This window comes from Squalius cephalus, assembly GCF_949319135.1.
Source record: "Squalius cephalus genome assembly, chromosome: 11".
Lineage (NCBI taxonomy): Eukaryota > Metazoa > Chordata > Actinopteri > Cypriniformes > Leuciscidae > Squalius > Squalius cephalus.
The window spans coordinates 23783588-23806188 of record NC_137132.1 but is presented as its reverse complement, the minus strand read 5'-3'; the positions used below and the strand labels follow the sequence as shown (position 1 = coordinate 23806188).

Genomic DNA, 22601 nt, shown 5'->3' with positions numbered 1-22601 from the left:
TACTTTGAGCTTGTAGTTGAGCTGACCAACACTCTCACCCCCGGTTTCACAGAAAAAGCTTAATCTAGTCCCAGACTAAAATGCATGTTTGAGCTGTTTTAACTGAAAGCAACTTGCACTGATACATCTTAAAATATGTCACTGCCATTGTTTTGACGCCAGTAATGTTTTTTTCTATGGCACATTTATAAAAGCTACTTAAATGTCCTAATTGACCTAAGGTCCAATCCTGGCTTAGATGAAACCCTGTGAAGCTTCAGAGTAGCATTTCCAACAACACTGGGTTACAAACAAGGCTAACTTAGAGTGACTAAGATTAAATCAAATATACTCAGTTTGGCAATGCTCTTGTACTTTATCTGTTTAGTCTTGAAACCTTCTTTTTATTTTCCCTTCAGAGACTCTTTCGATGTCAGCGTGTATCATCGCAGGATCTGAAGCAGAAGCCGTCGAGTTGGCCAAAACGCTTCAGAAAAATCTGAACATGGTATGTTGAAGATGACATCCCTCTTCTTACGGTTTAGTTAATATTTGCTTTAGAATGAATTGAGTATTAAGATGTTTAAATATATCTATCTCCATCCCGACTCCTTTTACCCCAATTTCCTACCCCCCGCTCCCCCCAGAACCAAGCATGAGGAGTCACAGATGGCTTGAGCAATAATCGAGCCGTACCGTTAGATGTAATTGCTGAAATGGATAAGGTGTCTTGTACAAGTGTGACCACCTTCCCACTTATTCCACTTTGATTTTTGGAGCCGGTCCAGCTTGAGACATGTCTTCGCATTGTAGCTCTCGCGGTAGGAGATCCATCTTCCAGTGCACTGACAAAAAGGAAATATGATGTGTTTCATTCGGGCTCCATGCAATGGAAGACCATCCTCCTTTGTAGCCATTCCAAGTTCTTCATCAAGCACATGTCCTCCTCTTGATAATGTTGCGAACATGAGAGCACCCAGCGTCCTGTACAGCTGATTGGTTCCAGACGTTGCCGCTCCCCCAGGTGCCGGCCGGGGTCAGTTCTCCCGAGCTGTTCCTACGGCTCGAGGGAGATGAAAGAAAAGCAGGAGATTTGAATTTGTCCCAGTGCCATTTGGTAAATATAATCCCCATTACAGTGTCTCCATTACAGTGATGTGGAACTCGAGTTGAGCCCATTCCAGGCATATGCAGGTGGTACGATTGGCCCTGGCTACGTGTTTTGGTTATAAAGGACAACAGAGAGTGATAAGATGATCCTTTTAGCGAGATGTAATAATTACACCCGTGTATGCTGCAGATAAGAACTGGAACGGGTTGCCGTCTACTTTCATCAAAGGCTCATGTTCACTAGGGGCGAACTCTTTATGCTTGGAAATGGAGGATTAAAGTCTGAATCCGTGCGCCATAAGGTGCAGATCGCGAACGTGACGTTTCGTATGTGACTGAGAGTGATATTCACATTCCTGAGCTGTGGTAATTCAAGATAACTTAGAGCTGAGAGCATGCAGGTAGTGTATATATCATCTTAAGCCACATAAGTAAATCTCACACGCAAATTTCCACTTTAAATCCATCGGAGACTATAAAATTCCATTGACTACATGTAATCCTGGCATTTCAGTGATACTGCATAACTCTTGGCTGTAATGTATTCCTACGTCAACTCCGGATTAAAGCACAACATGAGCTGACATGATTCCCAACACGTAACTGCGGTTAAAATTGAACTCCTTGCCTGGTAAAAACACATTTCTCTTTTTGAATAGTTCACAAATCCCTAAGAATGATCAGAAATGTCAATTGATTGTCAATGCGTGGAAATGAAAGCATTACCAGAATTTTTGAATTGCTTGTTGAAACTGATTTTTTTGATTTTGGTCATTATGAAGCGCTTATTCTTGGTCTGCCACCATTCAAATAGCCTGTGAACACCATTCGTGTGGGCTCAACAGCCCAACCTGGTTCAGATGTCGAAATGATCTCGTAAATCCACAGCTCGGAGCGAACTGGTTTTCGTCTAAAGCCGCGGTTGGTTATCTTTCAAGAGCGAATAAGTCCCTGCATGTGTTTCCAATTCATATTCCATTTCATATTTCCAATTTTCTCTTCAAGGTCGAGTCCGTGCCAAACACTTCTGTTTATTTCTGTTTATTTCATCTCTGTACAAGATATTCAACAAGGCCAGGGACAGGATATGATTTGATATGAGGACTATGATATGATTTCATATGTAGAGCATCTGTGGTTGTGTTGCTTTTTACGAAAAGGGATGATACATTAGATATTAATAAATATTTTTTTTTTCTCTGTCTGCCCTGATTGTGATATTGCTTGTTTTATTGAATTTTCTCTTTTTCACAGATTGAGACAGATGTCATATCATGTGCAAAGGAGAGTAACACGGAGTACCTGTCTAAAACCCAAAACTTCATTTACATATCTGTACGTCAACGGTAGACACATGCACAAGTAATTTCACATAAATCAAAATTGAATTTCTTATTGCATGTAACTGGTCTTATTGTGAATGATTCATCTGTTAATATTATAAAAAATGGTTTGTCTTAAAATCTTGATATCAAAATATAATAACTTGATCTCCCTATAAAACAACTTTCCTTTTTTGCTGACATTACTTAGTAAGTCTAGGCTATTGGATAGTGTTGACTAAAAGCCAAATAGCATTTTTGCAAACATGAATTTAGTCTGGATTAACTCTGGTATGTACAGTAAACTACCCTTCAAAAGTTTGAGCTCAGTATGATTTTTTTATGTTTTTGAAAGAAGTCTCTTATGCTCACCAAGGCTGCATTTATTTGATTAAACATACAGAAAAAAAAAATATTTTTTACAATTTAACTGTTTTCTGTATTTTTCAAATGTAATTTATTCCTGTGATGCAAAGTTGAATTTTTAGCATTTTTTCTCCAGTCTTCAGTGTCACATGATCCTTCAGAAATCATTTTAAGTTGCTGCTCAAAAAACATTTATTATTATTATTAATGATGAAAACAGTTGTGCTGCTTAATATTTTTGATTATTTTATAAATACAAAGTTTTAAAAAACAGCCTTCATTTGAACTAGAAATCTTTTCTTACATTATAAATGTCTTTACTGTCATTTTTTGATCCATTTAATGTGTCCTTTCTGAATAAAAATATGAATTTCTTTTTAAAAAAAAATCTGACCCCAATCTTTTGAACAGTAATGTATGTATTATTATGATTCCGTCAATTCCTGATGGATACATTATATTTCTTGTTTAATTATATATAAATAAATAAATAAAATGGAATTGAAATGTTTGGTGTATAACGTAAACCATTTCTAATCAAAACTCATAAGAGCTTCTGTTTAATTTGAGTAAGTCTATTATACATGTTCACAGTAGTATTTAAAGACATAATTTAGCCCCCTTAATTTTAGTTTGGTGTGACTAACATGATTTGTCTTTTTTTTTTTTGTAGATGAGTGGATCAAACTTCTCAGGGGTCTTAGAAATGGTGAAACGTTTTGAGGACCTTGGCCACGCTCGTTTATACCCAGTAGTTATTGTTTGGGTAAGTTTCCATACACCCCCATCTAAACAGCCAAGGGGCCAAGCTCTCTTTGTGTTGGGTTAAAAAAAATTTTTTTTATGTGTTCCTCTGTTATTTTAACCGTAAGTTAAGGTATTTGTGCGTGATTAGACCAAAACATGATCTTGTCCAGAATCAGATCAAATGCTTTAGGGCAAATTACTTTTAAAAAGTAAAATCAACAAGAGCATCTGATTTTTTTCTTTTCTTCTGAAGCACATTTGTTTGATGGCAGTGTTGAGAGTTGGAAAAACCCTTGATGTTTTGGTTCCTGGTTCTTATCCAGCATTTGTACCTCAAAACATCACTCTCACCCTGATTAATTTCTTAAATGTATTTCGAAAACACAGAATCTCTGCTCCTGCAGTTCTGACGTCTGAATCCAGGGATCCACACACCACTGTGGGAATCCATATGTGCTTCCTTTACCATTCCCTATGAAGCCCTGTTAGATAACCTCTACTCTCCATCATTATGTTTTCACTTGTTGTTAGTGTTTCACAGATGCTTTGCTCTTATCACCACCACAGATGTGATGATATGATAACACATGTGGCTGTGAGAGCGTGTGATTGTGAGTAAAATCTCAAGCCTTGCTTCAAGATTTTTTTATAAAGAGCTGTTCAGAGGTTTGCTTGACTCTCTTTACGTTTACATTACATTTGTATCCGCTTAACATGCTATTACATTTCCTGTTTGGCTGTCACAGTTACTTTTTTGTGCTTTTGGAGTTTCATAATAGAGTAAACAGCATTTCCCCCATTTCTACAGGCTATGACCTCTGTTAGAAATATGTTTTTCTTTAAGCAATTTGCAAAATGAGCACAGTCTGTTTTATTTGGTGCGTATACATACAAGCCACATCTTCCTGAAATGGTGATGTAAGCGAACGGAAAAATAAACTGCATTAATTTAACGGATCGGTGAATGCTGGGTCAGTTGCAATGGAAACTTTTCGCTCAGAGCTGGTTCTCACTGTTTCGCATGGGAGCCTAACCTGTCTAAATACACAGAGAACTCGTGAGGTTTTTTTTTAAAGAGTACTATGGGGTACTTTTAAAATGATTGTGCCACATATATCATAAGTGTTTTTTAAGAATAGGGAATATTTTATTCAGATAAGTGGCGGGTTAGTATGGGATGATCAATTTCTATATGGATCGTTGTCACTCACTATAGTCAGTAAAGAACGTTTTTTTTTTTATATTTCTTAATGCCTATAGATCACAGATTCCCAAACGTTTTTGTCAGCCAAACTCCTTTGACCTAAAATATTTACTTGAAATATTTTAAGTTAATGTTTCAATAATTTAACAGCACATTCTGTGTTCACATTTCTCTGATTTATTTAATGTTTACATGACATGCAGGTAAACATATGAAATATTTAGTCTTTTTAATAAATGTTTTATTTTATTTATTATTTTTTATTTATTCAGTTTTAGATTTTAAGTTAATATTGATGCCAGTTAATAGTTACATGACATGTAGGTAAACATAAACATTTTCATCTGTTTTAGTAAATGTTTTATTTTTTAAACTATTTATGTAATTTTAGTTTTAAGTTAGTATTTCAATAACTTAACACATTCTTATGTTCACATTTCTTTGATGCCAGATAATGGTTACATGGCATGCAGGTAAACATATATAAAAATGCATATTTGTACATGCAAAATATGCATTTACATGCATTTTTATATATGTTTACCTGCATATATATATATATTATACACTCACCTAAAGGATTATTAGGAACACCTGTTTAATTTCTCATTAATGCAATTATCTAATCAACCAATCACATGGCAGTTGCTTCAATGCATTTAGAGGTGTGGTCCTGGTCAAGACAATCTCCTGAACTCCAAACTGAATGTCAGAATGGGAAAGAAAGGTGATTTAAGCAATTTTGAGCGTGGCATGGTTGTTGGTGCCAGACGGGCCGGTCTGAGTATTTCACAATCTGCTCAGTTACTGGGATTTTCACGCATAACCATTTCTAGGGTTTACAAAGAATGGTGTGAAAAGGGAAAAACATCCAGTATGCGGCAGTCCTGTGGGCGAAAATGCCTTGTTGATGCTAGAGGTCAGAGGAGAATGGGCCGACTGATTCAAGCTGATAGAAGAGCAACTTTGACTGAAATAACCACTCGTTACAACCGAGGTATGCAGCAAAGCATTTGTGAAGCCACAACACGCACAACCTTGAGGCGGATGGGCTACAACAGCAGAAGACCCCACCGGGTACCACTCATCTCCACTACAAATAGGAAAAAGAGGCTACAATTTGCACGAGCTCACCAAAATTGGACAGTTGAAGACTGGAAAAATGTTGCCTGGTCTGATGAGTCTCGATTTCTGTTGAGACATTCAGATGGTAGAGTCAGAGTTTGGCGTAAACAGAATGAGAACATGGATCCATCATGCCTTGTTACCACTGTGCAGGCTGGTGGTGGTGGTGTAATGATGTGGGGGATGTTTTCTTGGCACACTTTAGGCCCCTTAGTGCCAATTGGGCATCGTTTAAATGCCACGGCCTACCTGAGCATTGTTTCTGACCATGTCCATCCCTTTATGACCACCATGTACCCATCCTCTGATGGCTACTTCCAGCAGGATAATGCACCATGTCACAAAGCTCGAATCATTTCAAATTGGTTTCCTTCATAGGTGCCCTCGAGTAACTTTTTTCCACGGTGCCTGACTGAAAAATATTTCGGTGCGTGAGCACAAATTCGTCCGCTAACACTGCTGCCTGAGATAATGTTGCCACTTTTTGTTCATTTAAGTAAAGAACCATCCTCTCTGGTAAACACTGTTTAAAATCTTCAAGTAACACCAGCTCTCTAAGTGATGTAAAATCCTCCACTTTGCTAGAAGCACACCATCTATCAAAAAGAATTCCTTTGTCTCGGGCGAATTCAGCATATGTTTGACTGGCGTTCTTCTTACGAGCACGAAATTGCTGCCTATAGGCCTCTGGAACTAACTCATAAGCCCTAAGTATGGTTAGCTTGACCACATCGTACTTAAGACTATCTTCTAATGACAGGGTTGAATAAACCTCTAAAGCTTTCCCAGCCAATTTGCATTGCAACAGTAATGACCATACCTCTTTCGGCCAAACCAAAGAAGTCGCAATCTTTTCGAAGGCGTTAAAATAGCTATCCACTTCCGATTCACGAAAATTTGGCACCAAAGCAATGTGCTTGCCCACATCAAAAGTGGCTGAACTCAAATTGGCTGAATTGTCACTTACCGATGAGGAGTTCCGCTGGACCGAGGCCATCGCTGCAGCCTTCGCCGCCTCGATGTCCAACTGTCGAAGCTTAATCTCCTTATCAGCTTCAATTTCGAGCTTGCGCACCTGTAGACTCAGATCTAGGTCTGCCTGGCGATTTTGTGCTCTCTCTTGAGCTTCCATCTGGAGCCGTGCAATCCGCACTCTAATCTGTGCCTCCCCTGTCGACCTGGGAGTGCCTGGTGAAAAAGGTTCAAAAGGTGGAAGAGTTGTCCCAACATTAGCCTCCGCCTTGGCTGCGACTAACTCACCTTCACCTTTACTCAATTTCCCAGCATCCTGCTCCTCGCCGGCATGATCTGTTCTTCGGTCTACCTCAGGCAAACTTAAAACTCCAAAATTGATTAAGCAATCAATTAATTCAGCTTTAATTTTCTTTTTCAAAAATTGTTGGAATCGCAATTTGGAAGTGGTCAGCTATTATTAACAATTCATCTTTCCTGCATTTATCAATCACCTCTAATGAGGGATTATCCACAAAGCTCTGCAAGTTAAACGCCATCAAACCTCATCACGATGTGCCACCAGACTAAATTTGCTCTACCTAATACACTTCCACCTGTAGCCAATTAACACATCTCACTCCTCAAAAGAGAAAAACAATCAATTTTTTAGGACGAGCCCCCAATTATGTTACGTTCACATAATGTATTTGGCATCTAGAGGTTATGAAACGTAACAGACAAAATAAAAATAGAGAAAGTTGTTTAAAGTAATATTCTTGCACTCTATTGAGGAGATATAATGTGATAAATTAAGAAACAGGCAGAGACCAAACTGTATTTGTACTTGCTTTTAGTAAGTAATATAAATTTGATATAACAAAACACCCAATAATACAAACAGTGAATCAAATATACGTCCAAACAATATATTTACAAATTATATACAACATAAACTATAAATGATTACAAAGCGAGGGACAAGAGCGGTGCTAAAGAAAAGAAATAAATAAAACAAAACAAGTTAACTAAACCCCAGAACAAACACTAAACACAAGTAAAGAAAGCAAAGAAAAAAATCTTCAGCGTAAAACGCCACTAAATACCCTACCTAATAAACAGAAATACATAAGTTGGCACCCACTCATAAACTAGTGTGTTAAATAGTTTTTACTCTGCGTGTTGTAAAATGTATATCACGTGATGTACTAACCTGGTCCCATCGCTATGCAACGATGAAAGACTTAACAAGCTCAGAGAAAATCAAGAGTCGGATCACAGCATAAACGCAGTAAAACAGCGTTACGAAGAGCTCAGAGTAAACTTTAACACACCAAAACTAAACAATAACAAGCAAGAAACAAATGACCACAAGAGAGCAAAACAAAGGAGAGACGAAGAAGCCGCTCTCCCGCACTGGCATCATTTCCGGATCTTTATACGCACACCCCAGTCTCTGATTGGTTCTCGGGCTGTCAGGTGAACTCAATGAGTGACAGGAACATCCTCCAATCACTGGTCCTGTGAGAAAGAATAGCGGAAAGAGAGAGAGAGAAAAAACAAAACAACCCTCCCAAACCACACAGGACGTAACAATGACAATGAGTTCACTGTAGTAAAATGGCCCCCACAGTCACCAGATCTCAACCCAATAGAGCATCTTTGGGATGTGGTGGAACGGGAGCTTCGTGCCCTGGATGTGCATCCCACAAATCTCCATCAACTGCAAGATGCTATCCTATCAATATGGGCCAACATTTCTAAAGAATGCTTTCAGCACCTTGTTGAATCAATGCCACGTAGAATTAAGGCAGTTCTGAAGGCGAAAGGGGGTCAAACACAGTATTAGTATGGTGTTCCTAATAATCCTTTAGGTGAGTGTGTGTATATATATATTTATTTATTTACTATTATTTATTTATTTATTTTAGATTTTAGGAATCTTAGATTTTAGATTTAATTTGACATTTGTTATACCTTTCATCAACTCATGAACCCCCTGCCGTTCACTCACAAAAACCCCCTGTTTGCGAAACCCTGCTATAAATGAATGGATATGTTTTTTCTTCTTTTTGTTGACAGGTACAGCTGAACATGACAAAGCAGTCCGTCGATAGCCAAAAGACAGATGAGTTAACAGCCTTCATGGGTCTGGCCTCTGAAGTCATACAGGGAAATGTTCTGCTCTATGGAATTGAGATCAATCACTCCAAGGTAATTTTCTTGATGAGATATCATTATATCTGTTAAAGATATAGTTCACCCAAAATGTGAAATTATTGCTCTGTTTACAAGCTTTATCTGAGCCTGATCTGGCATGAATAAAAGGTCTTCGAGCATCCAAGAGGAACCTTGTTTCAATGCTTGGTCAGGAGGTCCTACTGAGAATAATAAAAAATCATCACAATGTATTAGTCATTGTGGGTCCGGAGAAAGAATCTTACACAGATGTGTCTTACTAGACTCTTTGTAGTGTCAGCACAACTCTGTGTCATGAAGATCGATGTGTGAATTTGCCCCATCTGTCTGTGGCCCCCATTAAAAACGCTCAGACAGCAGAGGGAGTGGCTGTAATGTGTGTTCGTCATGATAAAATGCTTATTTTTGTGAGATAGTGGAAGTGCAGATAAAGACCAAGCATAAATCACGCTCATAGGCCCCGTAATAATGAGGATAATTCCTCCCAGATGCGCTTATTCATGCTTCACAAAATAGCTGCCAAGACTCGCTTTGTGAGTTCTGACCCGTCCAACTACCTTCATACATGACATAAGGTTTTTTCAATTAGAGGTCGTTCCTCTTAATTCTGTATTTTATCCGGATCGTTTTTGAGATGCAGTGCATGTCGGTGAAACCGTCAGACGTTTTCTGCTGCTAGTCACGCCTGAGGGTTTTTGGATGAGCCAATGGTTAAGTATATAGACTTTCCATTGCCTAATACTACACTGAATTTATTCCACTGGCATCAGTCACACAGTCAAAATCAAGTTTTGATGATCACCGTTGGGAAACTTTAAAAGGGTTGTATCACAAGCAATTACATTTTTCTTGATCTTTTAAGATTACATAGATTGATGCTTTTATGAAAACATACTGTAAATACTGATTTATGCATAAACTGGTCATAAATCTTATCTGAACTTTAACTAAGGCACAACAATAGACAAATGCAGTCTGCTTAAAACATGTTTTTTAAATATGCTACAATCAGAACTGTTGCTCGTTTCACATATAAAGTTGTGTTTCTTAAAGGCACGGTAAGAAATAATGGACAGGTCTGTTTTTATAAAAAATGTTAAGGGTTGAAGAATGTCTGTTATGGTGAGCAGCAGTAGATAATCAAGGAGAGTCGTGTGACAATCAAACTAACTTTTAATGACTACCAGAAACAATAAAGCACTACAGGCTTAAACATAAACGCTGCGTCCGAAAGCTTAGGCAGCTGACTCTTTCCCTCGCTGCCTTATCAGGATGAGTTTACAGGCAGCGTTTGGCAAATATTTAATTACTTCAATAGTAATTTCTAGGTAGAAATGACATTAGAAGTGGAAAACGTTGGTCAGAAACACACATTTACACACAAACTGACCACCTTTCAGGTGCCATCTTTATTTTTAGCTCAACTTGTGTGATATCGAAGGCAGAGTAAAGGATACCGATGAAGGGATCTGAGTCAGGAGACAGGAAGCAAAGCTAACTTTGGATTCGGACGTGGCTTGATGCCTTTCTACCTTGGAATGCATCCTCAGAAGGCAGCATTTTTCAGCTTTCGGATGCAGCCAATTTTAACACTAGACAAGGAACTAAGGAAAACTCAGGACTTAAAGGCACATGGCACAATATGTAATTTTCGCCCCGCTAGAGGCTGCTTATTCAAAACAAATGCATAGCTTGATAACACCATGAATGAGCGTTGAATCATGGGAGTTGTTGTTGTTTTCACCTGGTAAAAACATGTTACTTGCGGTAAATCAAGAAAATGAGATTCAAACAATAAGACTAATCATATTAAGCTATATAACAATGATTAGTTTTCTGTTAAAAAATGTATCCTAACAGTTGCTCGCCTGTCTAATAAAGCACATATTATATATTAAAGAGTCTTTGGTGTTTCCATGGTTTCTATGAAAGTAAAACTGGAAATCAAGGGTAATGCGGATATGATTATTGACAGGCGACGAAATATACTGACGGTCTGTGTCCTGATTAAAAAAGTTGATTTCTCTGGATTTAAACATTGTTGGAAACGTTTGGGAATAATGTAAGAACACAAGTCAACAAAATATATAACATTGTTCTGGTGGTTTTTGGATATTTGAATCTAAATATCTTACATATTATGCCTTTAAATACATAATGGAAGTTAGTTAACGCAACAGGGAACAGGTGTGGAACTTAATTAACGTCTGTAGAAACTAACGATGACTGGGAACAGGAATAAAGGAACAAAACCATACTAAAACAATTAAACTAACATACTTCTGTCAGGACTGGTTTTGGCTCACATTATAGAATAAATAAATGTATAAAATGACCCCTCTTAAAATAGCTAATATAAATGGGTTTCAGTGTCAGAATTACCTGATGATAGCCCCTTTCACATAGCAATCCCGGTAAATTACCGTAAAATAGCCAGAACGACTTTACCGGTAAAAGGAAAAGCAAGGAAAATCGCTTTAGTTTAGGCTTTTAGCCACTCCAATTTGAAGACATTTGTAAACAGTGCTGAGTAAACGCGTCATCTGCGTCACAATTTTATGAATGGCCCAGAGCCGTTGCTCTTTCATGGCTTCTGATTGGCCGAAATCACTTCTTACGTTAGCGCGTTCTGACCTACAGTAGTACGTGCAAAATACCAGTAATCTTCATTCGTCATGAAATCAGCCATACTGGTAATGTTACACATTCACTTACTGGTAAATTGCCAGAACCAATTTACCGTTATATTTGAAAAGGTCCTGTTCACACATGATCTGTTACCGGTAATTTACCAGTAAAGACTGTATGTGTGAAAGGGGCTGATGACTGTATTATTTCTAGAAGTAAAAATGAATGCATTTAGAACATGATGTATAAAAAATGTACTTGTATGCTTGTTGTTTCTTTTGTCTGCATTAAAGAAGATCTTTGTTAAGGGTAGTTTAAGATGACATTTGGGGGAGTTTGTCGCTGTAGTCTTTCAGGATTGTTTGATTGGAATCTTTGGGTTTGTTTTTCCATGCCAGATGTTTGTGCATGTGGAGCACTTATTTGGTGAATTTATTGTTTTGAGAACATTGGCATTTGATAAGGATCAGTAAACATCTTCTCATAAATACACATTCAGTCTTCATTAAAAACATTTAGTCTTTTTTTCCTTTTCTTTCTCAACATGCCTTAGTTGTGTCCAGTTTGGTCAGTGATAGATTACTTTTAGGACAGGATTTGATTTCAGTCTTTCGACACTTTTCTGTGAAGCTAAGACAGAAACCTCCATGAAATGGACCTCCAAGTTGCTTAACTATTTCACGCTACTCACCCTCCACATAGACAACGGAGAGATGTTTGCGTGATTCATTGTGTGTAAACAATGACAGGCCTCATTAAACAAATAATTTCTTTCAGTCTTTCCACAGTATGTTTGTAATATGAAAAGTTTTCTACATTAATTCCAGGCTGAGGGAAGTGTGACGCTAGCAGCCACACAGCAGCTTTGTGAGAGAGGAGTTAGATAGATAGATAGATAGATAGATAGATAGATAGATAGATAGATAGATAGATAGATAGATAGATAGATCATTCTCATATGCTGATTTGATGCAAAAGAAACATTTCATTTAAGTATCAATGTTGAAAACAGTTGTACTGCTTAGTATTTTTGTGAAAACCCTGATACATTTTTTCCAGCATACTTTGATAAATAGCAAGTTCAAAAGAACAGTATTTATTTGAAATAAAATCTTTTGTAACATTATGAATGTCTTTATCAACTGAATGCATCATTGCTGAATATAATTTTTCGTTCTTTCAAAAAACAAACTGACCAGATAGATGTATAGATAGTCTTTATTACAATTCTTTAACATGTGCCTTAGTGTCAGTAAGGTGATCTGACGGTGTGATAAAGGTCATTTCTAGCCCTATCAGTGCCTGGCCAATGAGTGACAGGAAGTGTCACAGGATCTGCTTCACACACGGGGCCTTGTGGCCTGTCATGCGCTGAAAAGGCTTGTCACAATGATATATGGCTGCTCTAATCCCTCCTGTGAGAGCCCAGCAGTTTACCCACCCCTCACTTCCTTCTCCTCAAAGCATCCAGCTGAGGATTCTAAACCTGAGAGGAGATTAGCTGCTCCTTAGAAAAGAGAAAGAAAGAGACTCTCTCACCTGCCCATATCCACCCGTTTTTGAAACTGGATGCCTGGTTTAGCCGAATTTGGACCATCTTGAGTTTTACAATATAGTCTTACGGGTAATGGCACCTTTTAGATGCTGTTTTTAGCTCAATCGCCAAATAATCTGTCAAATTTTCTGAAGATTAATGATGTTTTGGGTATGTGCAGGTTTCTATAGGAGTCAATACACTATTATGATGAATGCAGGACCACAAAAAGGTATCAGATCCTTTAATCGCTCTAAAATGATGTCAGGGTGCAGTATACCTCAATGTCTCGTTTTATACTCGTCTGCCTTTGACAGCGTAAATGTATTTGGCCATACCCTTCGCTTAGTGTCGGATTTACGTTCCAGGAGTCATTTCTCATTCTCAAAATATTCCCCTTCTCTCCATGTCTAATTGTTTTTATGTTTTCCTCATCATTATGGCTGGCACAAATGCACTGCGGGAGGAAAAGTAAAAAAAAGTCTGTTTTTTTTTCTAGTCTGGGCTTGAAAGATCCCTGCTGACAACTCCAAGCCAGCGCACTTCTCCTTTGATATTGTACCGCAGTGTTAAACTAAATGATCTGTACCGTGGCAGCGTGCATTGGGTATTCTTGATACTTAGCACTAATGCACCAAAATTTCTTGGTCAACCCCCCCCAAAAAAACAAAAACAAAATGCAGAAAATCAGCCTTTTTTGCTTACAATAACTACAGTGTCGGTCCTTTTAATGTTATCAAAATGTTTCAATTATATTATAAATTATTACACTAGCATCCTTCAATTGGTGCAACCAAACAACCCCCCCCCCCCCCCCCAAGTTTCTGCAATCGGGGAAGCAACTGTGGCTCTTTTTTTGGATAAGTTGTGCCTCAGAGCGTACAGACAAAATGCAATAAACACTGTCATGTTATCTTGATGACGGTGGATGCCTGGTGTTTGGGAACGCAATCGTGTGTGGCAGTTCTGGGAGGTAATTATACCCAAACAGTTTGATGACAGGCTTTGGCTCAGGCATTTCAGAATGACCAAAACAGCATTTGAGATGCTGTGCAATGAAATTAGTCAACTAGTTAGTCCAGTTATACAATCACATCCTCTCTTGAGGCAAAGTCATGTGAGTTTGTTGTTGCGCATTGAGGGATTTATTCAGTGAATATGTTTCCATCATAGTTTATGAGCATGTCTTCTTATTGGATAAAATCAATTGAGCGCGTTTCCATCCAGCATTTTTAATGCAATATCCCAAAATGTGTATAAAAATGGAAACATAGCTAGGATTGATCAATGTGAGATTGGCTTTAAACAATCTCAATTTCACACAGATATCTTACATTTTTCACACATATTGTTGTGATGTGCAGAAAACAGAGCACAGTGGCACAACAATAACAGATTTTTGGATAACACAAGCACAACTGCACCCATAATGTTGTGGTTTCCCGTTCATACATTTCTGACCTAGTTTCTCTTTTGGATGATTTTTGTATATTTTTAGAAGTTTACTGTGACCAAATTTTCTGTGCATCATTATATAATTCCTTAAGTGCTCCAGATGCATGCTGGCATGTGTGATGATCGTACACTGTTACCCACTGAATGGGTTTATTTAGTGTTGATTTGGCAGATTACATGAGCCACTGATACCTTCTGCCCCGCTCAAGATCAAGCATACGCATGCAAACTCTCATAGTGAGACAACATTCCAACCAAAAACGTTCACAAACAAATTAGATCAGAAATTAGAGGCTGATGCTCATACCAGGGGCGGACCAAATGGGTTTGTAAACATTCAATCAGTAAAAGGCCATGGTGGCGTGTTCTCCCCCATGCAGCCTGTCCACGGAAGAACACTTGTTTTAGATTTGAGGCGACCACCCACTGTCTGGTATTGAATGTCCACTGCGCAGTAATCTTGTTTTGAGCTTGGAGTTTTTCAGGATTTAGCATGAGCTTTGCTGGGTTGAGTCGTTTGAAGTGGTTCACCTCTGACTTGAATCTTTGTAAAAGTCCTGGTTCTTTTCTTGGTGGTAAGTCAGGTCGGGCCGTAGATGAACACTAACTTTTGAACAAGCTATATGCACTGGAAACCTTTAACCACACCTTGTATATTAAATATACAGAGTCCAGAAGTTTTAGACCAGATTTAAAGTCTAATTTAAACCTGGAATTCAAATCATACCAGATAACTTGTGGAGTTTGTATGAACGGATGTCATTAAAGCAAAACCCAATGTTTCTATTCCATGTGTCACTCAAAAAAAAAAAAATAATACTGCCCATATGCTAATAAAAAAATAACACACGTTGTGCTCGTTTCCCAGCATGGATCACTCCTAAATGGCCAGATAATGTATTTCAGACAAGGGATTTCATGGGGGTATTATCTGGCCATTTAGGAGTAATCCATGTTGGGAAAAAGGCAAAGCATGTTATTTTTTTGTCAGTATATGGGCAGAGGGGTATTTATGTTTTATCTGTATAAACAGTCCAGGACACCTCCATTGCATGGTGGGTTGTTTTCCTCTATGCAATTTCTCCAATTTCGCAGTCTCACACTTTCACCTTTGCTCATCCTGACGACTGTTTAGTCTATGTTAATTATTGTTTGGACAGCTCGGTAACAAATGCCAACAGTCTTTTGTTTGAGGGAGAGGTGAAATATTTACGTGAAAAGGCTTGTTCCTAATGCATCAACACGAGGTGCGGGCACTTGGCGATGGGTGAGCGTAGAGAAGGAAAATAAGGATGTAAATCTGAAATGCAGTTTTGTCGCTGAAGGAAATAACATACATGACCCAGGCTGATCTCTTGCTAGACCTTTCTGTGCATGTCACAAGTCTAATGAGGGGAACTCAAGAGGTTTTGTTGTTAACAACGGATGTTTGGTTTCTGCATGTGGGCCTTGGAATATCATGACATTTCACCATTTTCAACAGATCTGTCAGTGTAGGAAAGCATTGTGGTCTATCATTGTTTAGGAACATATCTGTCGCCAGGTCAAGTACAAACACAGAAATCACTCCCTCTGACTTGTTGAAATAGAGCAGTATTCACAGGTATGGAAACAAAAGCTTCCTGTATTCTCTTCGCCCCGTTCCTGTGAATGTGGTAGGTTACGCCCGAGGCTCTTGTACAAAAAAAAAAAAAAAAGGGAAGAGAGAGATTCAGAAACACAGTTCACTGAGGAAAACCTGTTCAAGACACGAGAAACTATAGATGCCATTCTCCTTGTAACCGCACGACGGAAACCTTCATTATTACTTTGATTTTCTTTCAGTGTACCATGACTTGTTTATCTGAGCAGTTCCTGAATCAATATTGGGTAATGCAGTGCTTCAGTTTAAGAGAAAAGATAATGATGCTCAGATCCTTTTCATACGAGGTGAGACTGAATGAGAATGATGGGGTCGTGTTGAGGACGCATTTTGACGGCACAATCCCACAAATCTGTCCTTTTTAAAAGCATTTGTGCTGGTGGTACAGTTTGAAAAATCAGTGGGGCGAATCATCTGTCTTAAACTGGTAATGGAAGAGATTAACAACTGTCAAGTGTTCCTAAAACTATAAGCTAATGTACGATTTCAATCAAAACCATCTGGCCTTTCATTATTAAACTGACATTTCCTGCACATTACGTTAATTATATAGTTAGTCAATCGCTGGCTTTCTTCTGATGATGTTAATGGCACTTTCCAACATGGACTGAGCGTTAGGCACCTCTTTTCACTGACCGTTTTTGAAGAGTACCTGGCTTTGCTTTGTGCCTTGTTCATGGAAAGTACTAGAATTTAAGATGTGTTATGCCACTTTTTCTGCTCTAGAATAATCTAATTGATCCATTTATTGATTCATACATTAGCATCGTTGCTGCTGCTGTCCTGTCCAAAAACCGGCTTATCCAGTTCAATTAAAACCTCACAGAGTCCCTCTTAACCTGCGGTTATTCGCTAAGCTGGGCTACTATTAAAAATGTCCCTTTGGATACAGTTACAATTGAGGAAGGTGAACCTCAGAGTTCAGCTCCATATCACATCTCTGAAGTTGACAGTAACTTGGGTTCGATGTCTCCGTCAAGCTCTTTGCCTCTGGCTACTATCTATGATTGGCAGTCCGGAGGGACATTCAGGAACTGGTGCTATTATAATTTCTCAAAAGGAATGTACGGTCAGAGTAAGAAACGTAATACCATGTTTTCAGAGGGACTCAGAGTCTGCATGGGTTCTTGTGGCAGAATAAGACTTTTCCTTTAAGATGCATTTTAATGTGTAGTGTTTGATTTGCACCCCCAATCAGCGTTTAGTCAAAACCTTTCACTTTCTGCCACCCCCTTGTGGTGGACTCGCACATTAACATGATTTTCTTCATTTCAAAAAGCAATTTACTGCCTGAAAATGTTCTTGAAATTCACTTTGGCTAAAAGTGTCGCTAGTAAAACTCTAGCACTTGTCGTATTGATCTGGCTTCAGCACTGTGATTAAGTATTCTTTCCAGTTCAGCTGGCATTAAAGGGTTTTGAAACCTTCACGAAGGTCATTATAGAGCGGCGCTGGCAGGTCTGTAGTGGAATAAGACTCACTTGCTGCCTGGAAAGAAAAAGACTGAAGGGTGCAAATTGTCATTGTTAAATTCCTAATTGCTGAGGTCCCGTCTTCAAAGGCCCGTCTGTGTGAGGCGGGCCATTACGTGCTGCTGTCTGAATCTGCTGAATTTTCAAGGACAGTTAGTCAACCACTCATTGTGTGGTCCGCTGCTGTATAAGCTGTCATCTTAGTACTTTACGAGTCACTTTTCTTTTGAATTGAGAAAAAAAAAGTGTAAGAAATTTGGTTTTGTATATTTTTAGTAATGTGTAATAGACATTGGCACTGTTTTTAAAAGCATTGTTCTTTTATATAGGCATTTTCCATGTAATATAGAGCAAATGATTTCACAAACATCACAAGGTGTCTTAAAGGACATCCAAAAGCCCCAGTCAAGTACCTCTCTCTCGAGGGAACCCTAGGCCAAGAAGAGAAAATGTCATTAGTTCTGCCAATTTCAGGTTAAAATGAGTTTGAATGGCCTTTTTACATCATTGGAAGTTTTCCACTAATGGGACCATCATTAGAGGCAACGAATGAAAGAAAAGAAGAGGGACTTTACAATGGAAAGAAAGCGACCACATGTCTGGTTGTCCATGATTCTGATTTGATCTGTCTGTTCAAAGATTTTCTTCTTTTCTATTAAGTTACCGTTGTAGGATTTCAACCATTGGGCCTTTTTTCCTCCATTGTTGTTTTTGTACTTTTCTTCTTTCTTAAGGAACAGAGCTTTCTTGGACGTTGTTCTAATTGTTTTATTGTATTCATTTTCACCCTGCTGCATGCATCAGTATTACGATTACAAGAGATATTAGGAGATTAGTCCATTTTATACGATACAGTTTCTTTTTTTTTGTCTTTTAAAAGAGCTTTGATCTGTTGGCTTGGGGAGAAAGTATCTTTTTTTTTGCTGTAGTGCACAGTTTGAAGTGCAGTAAACAGCATCTAGAACTCATCAACTTCCTTCAAGAGAGGTGAATTGGGCTGGCCTGTACAGGGGCCCCTGTAAATGTTTTATCCATCCCATAAAAGCCTGGAAAAAGATACTGGAACTCTTGGAAAATCCCTACAGGCACAAAAGACGAGACTTCAAGAAATTAAAATTCCAAGTGTCGAATTTCCTGTTCCATGTGTACTTTTAAGTGTTGGCCATGACACAGGGACAGAATAGAGCTCATTAGTAAGCCTTCTGCTGTCAGGGATGGAAAAGTGATGTAATATTCTGACAAATTATAGCGATTAAACATCAGTAACCTTCAGTTTTCTTCAGATTTAAGTGAATTATAATAAATAAATAAAAAATGTATTGGCCAACCAGCTTCCTAGGACTAGGATAGGTAATCAGCAAAAGAAAAAATAAGCACATACATGGCAGATACACACATTTTAAAGCATATTTTCAACCATTGTGCCTTTGAATCAGTCACTTAACTCAAGATCCCTACACTATTTCAAATTCACCCACAATTTTTATTCTTTTTGATGGATTTCTATTATTTTTATGGACCACGCTTCAGAGTAGGATAAATGTTCAATTAGTGTGTTGACTCAAACACAACAGTATTATCATCTTATTTTCCCCCGCATATGTCACTCTGATTTTTCAATATGTCGTGGCGGCTCGAATACAACCTAGCCAAGAAATAAGTTGTTGATCCGCTGCTTTCTTATTACATGCGAGTCATATTTTGCTACTCATTGGAAACATGAGACTTACGCAGGCTTAAACCTTTGATCCTCGTTGGTGATCTTCTTTTGAGAAAAGAAAAATGCACATTTATTATTTTCCCAGTAGGACTGTCGTGTCACACCAAAAACAAAACACATGAGTAATGTTGTCATTAGCTGTGGACAAGTAGGCGAGCTTTTCTTTCTGCGTTTGTAAATATTCCACAGACATTGCGCTATTTTCCGTGAACCCGAGTTTTACATGTGGGTGGCAATCAGGTTGAGGCCATTTGTTCTTCATTTCCTGCCTAAACAAATACACTGAGGTCATTCTTCATTGGTTTAGACCTTATTACAGCGTGTTATCTGATGATACACTGATATAGGAATTTGTGGCATAATCTTTCTTGCTATATTTGAATTGTGTGTGAAATCTGTATGTGAAGTGGCTGCCATTAGTTGAAGGGTTGCAGGATTTCAGTTGACCGCTTGCAGATGTTTTGGCTCCTTACTCAGAGTTTTGTACCCATAATTAAGTAAGGGAACAGTGACTATTACACAAGGAAAAACAGGGAGCCTCCTCTTAATTTCAGTCCTTTTTTTTTTGTTCTTTTTTTCCCCCAAATTGACTCCAAATGAAGATTAAAAAGCATTGCACATTGTAGAGCTGCTGAAATTCAGGAGCTGCTGCTGTATTGCCATTAATCATTTTATTTATATTAATCATTTTTCCATAAATTGATTATTTTTTAATCACTAGATTTCAGTTTATTTGATTCCTCTGCTTACAAATTGGAATCCTATGGAGTTAACTGTGGAAAATGTGTGTCATGAGTTTAAGAACTTCTTATCCCTGGATTTGAAAACTTGGAAGTGAGAGTGGTAGAAAACAGCTCCTGTGGAAAGGAAGAAAAAGAGTGACACATTAAAAAAATTGAAAAATGTTTTTTCCTAATCAGCCATTAAAGTGTTATTTTCTGTCCACGTTACGCTAGCAGAGGAGAAAGTATAAAAACAAAGATAGCCCTTCCCATTTATTAAAATATTTAATGAAATAATAATTTGTAATTTGTAATAATTAAATAAAAATTAAATAATTTGTTGAAAAATCCCAAATTAAGACATTTAAAACAATTAATTTTAGCAGATGAGAGAATAATTGAATAGACAAGTCCATATATATATATATATATATATATATAAACAAATAAACAAACAAATATATATATATATATATATATATATATATATATATATATATATATATATATATATATATATATATATATATAAAATATTAACTTATTTACTTTATAATTAATATGTTCTAAATTAATATAATATATCAATTAATCTGCAATACTTGAACAGAAGTTGTTAAAGAAAAGCAAGATTTTGGTTCAACCTCAGCTGATTTTCTTTGTCTAATGCAACAATGTAGATCTGAACACAGTTCAGAGAGATGAGAAGACCAGGAGAGATGTGCAGCAATTAATCACTGATGCAAAAGCATAAAAAGATGCAGTGGCATAAGGACATTAAGAGAAGAGACCCCAAAATCTTCAACAAAAGACATGAAAACAAAACCTGAAACCCTGTGAGCACAATAGGAGGCCTGACATTTTTTTTCTTCTTAGGCTGCCAAATATCACGGCCGGAAAGTCGACAAGAATGTTTTGAGCACATCTGCTTGTGTATTCAAGTGTGTTTAAATATGTGTGTGTGTTGTTCAGATAAAACCTACGTTATGGGGACAAAATATCCCCGCAAAGATGGCAATATCGGAAATCCTTCTCCTTGTGGGGACATTTTTGGTCCCCATGAGAAAAACAGGTTATAAATCATACTAATAAGTGATGTATTTTGAAAATGTAAAAATGTTTTGTGTGATGGGTAGGTTTAGTGGTAGAGTTAGTGTAAGGGGATATAATATACAGTTTGTACAGTATAAAACAACATTGTCTATGGAAAGTCCCCATAAAACACGAAAACCCAACGTGTGTGTGTGTGTGTGTGTGTTTCTTCAGGTGCCAGAGCAGTGGGAGAGATCAGTGGAGAGACTCACTCAAATGACTGTCGCCCTCATCAGAGAGCGCAATGCTGCTCTCACTGGACAACTGCTTCATGCCTGAAACTGAGGCAGGAGAAGATGCATTACAGCAGACAACCACGACTCACAAAGACAGCAGCACGCAATCTCAAACGTCAAAGAACATTTGCAAATGAAGGCATTTCAATTTAAAATAAATTATAGATAGCGAGTGAGTGACGGCGTGGTCAGACAGTCAATGTTTGGATCAGTTGATTCATTTGTTTCAAGGTAGATTTGCAAAATTGGCCTGGTTTGCCTAGGCTGATGTACATCAACACACAAGAACAATTAAAAGAACCTCTAAATACTTACATATTTTTGTATGTAAAAAATAATAATAAAAAAACTTTTTGTTGTTGTTGATGACAGTTCACTGTTCTTTTTTTAAACTCGTAAACTCCTTTCTATAATTATTTAATTTTATATATATACCGTTTAAACAATAAGATATTGCTATTATCAAACTGTTTATTCATAATAAATTAATATATCGTAAATTTAGAGGTACAAAATCTTATGCCTTAATCTCATAACTAAAAGCATGTTCTGACATTGAGGCCATCTCTATATTTAATCAAATGCTGCCATCTTGTGGAGGGGAATGAAAATCATCACAGTTGGTAACTATTGAATTTGACATCATAAAATTTCCTGATAATTTACGTCATCCAAGATATTCATGTCTTTGTTTCTTCATTCAAAAAGAAATTAAGTTTTTTGAGGAAAACATTGCAGGATTTTTCTCCATATAGTGGACATCAACGGTTATCAACGGTTTGAAGGTCCAAATTGCAGTTTCAATGCAGCTTTAAAGGGCTCGACATGATCCCAGCCGAGGAATAAGGGTCTTATCTAGCCAAACCATCGGTCATTTTCTAAATATATATATATACTTTTTAATCACAAATGCTCGTCTTGCACGTCCACGACTTCACGCATGATGTAATGACTAACCTGACGTAGGCAGAGATATATATATATATATATATATACAACTCCAAATCAGAAAAAGTTGGGACACTGTACAAATTGTGAATAAAAACAGAATGCAATGATGTGGAAGTTTCAAATTTCATATTTTATTCAAAATACAA

General features: G+C 37.6%; 1 protein-coding gene across 1 annotated transcript in view; it reads left to right on the top strand.

Moving 5' to 3' along the window:
- crppa (CDP-L-ribitol pyrophosphorylase A) overlaps positions 1 to 21868 on the top strand; it is a 31693-nt gene extending 9825 nt beyond the window's left edge. Inside the window, exons 6-10 of the mRNA XM_079886145.1 lie at positions 399 to 487; positions 2344 to 2424; positions 3451 to 3543; positions 8887 to 9018; positions 21443 to 21868. Coding sequence (XP_079742271.1) covers positions 399 to 487; positions 2344 to 2424; positions 3451 to 3543; positions 8887 to 9018; positions 21443 to 21547 — 500 coding nt within the window. The 3' untranslated portion in view covers positions 21548 to 21868. The remainder of the gene's footprint in view (positions 1 to 398; positions 488 to 2343; positions 2425 to 3450; positions 3544 to 8886; positions 9019 to 21442) is intronic.
- Positions 21869 to 22601: the final 733 nt, after the last annotated feature.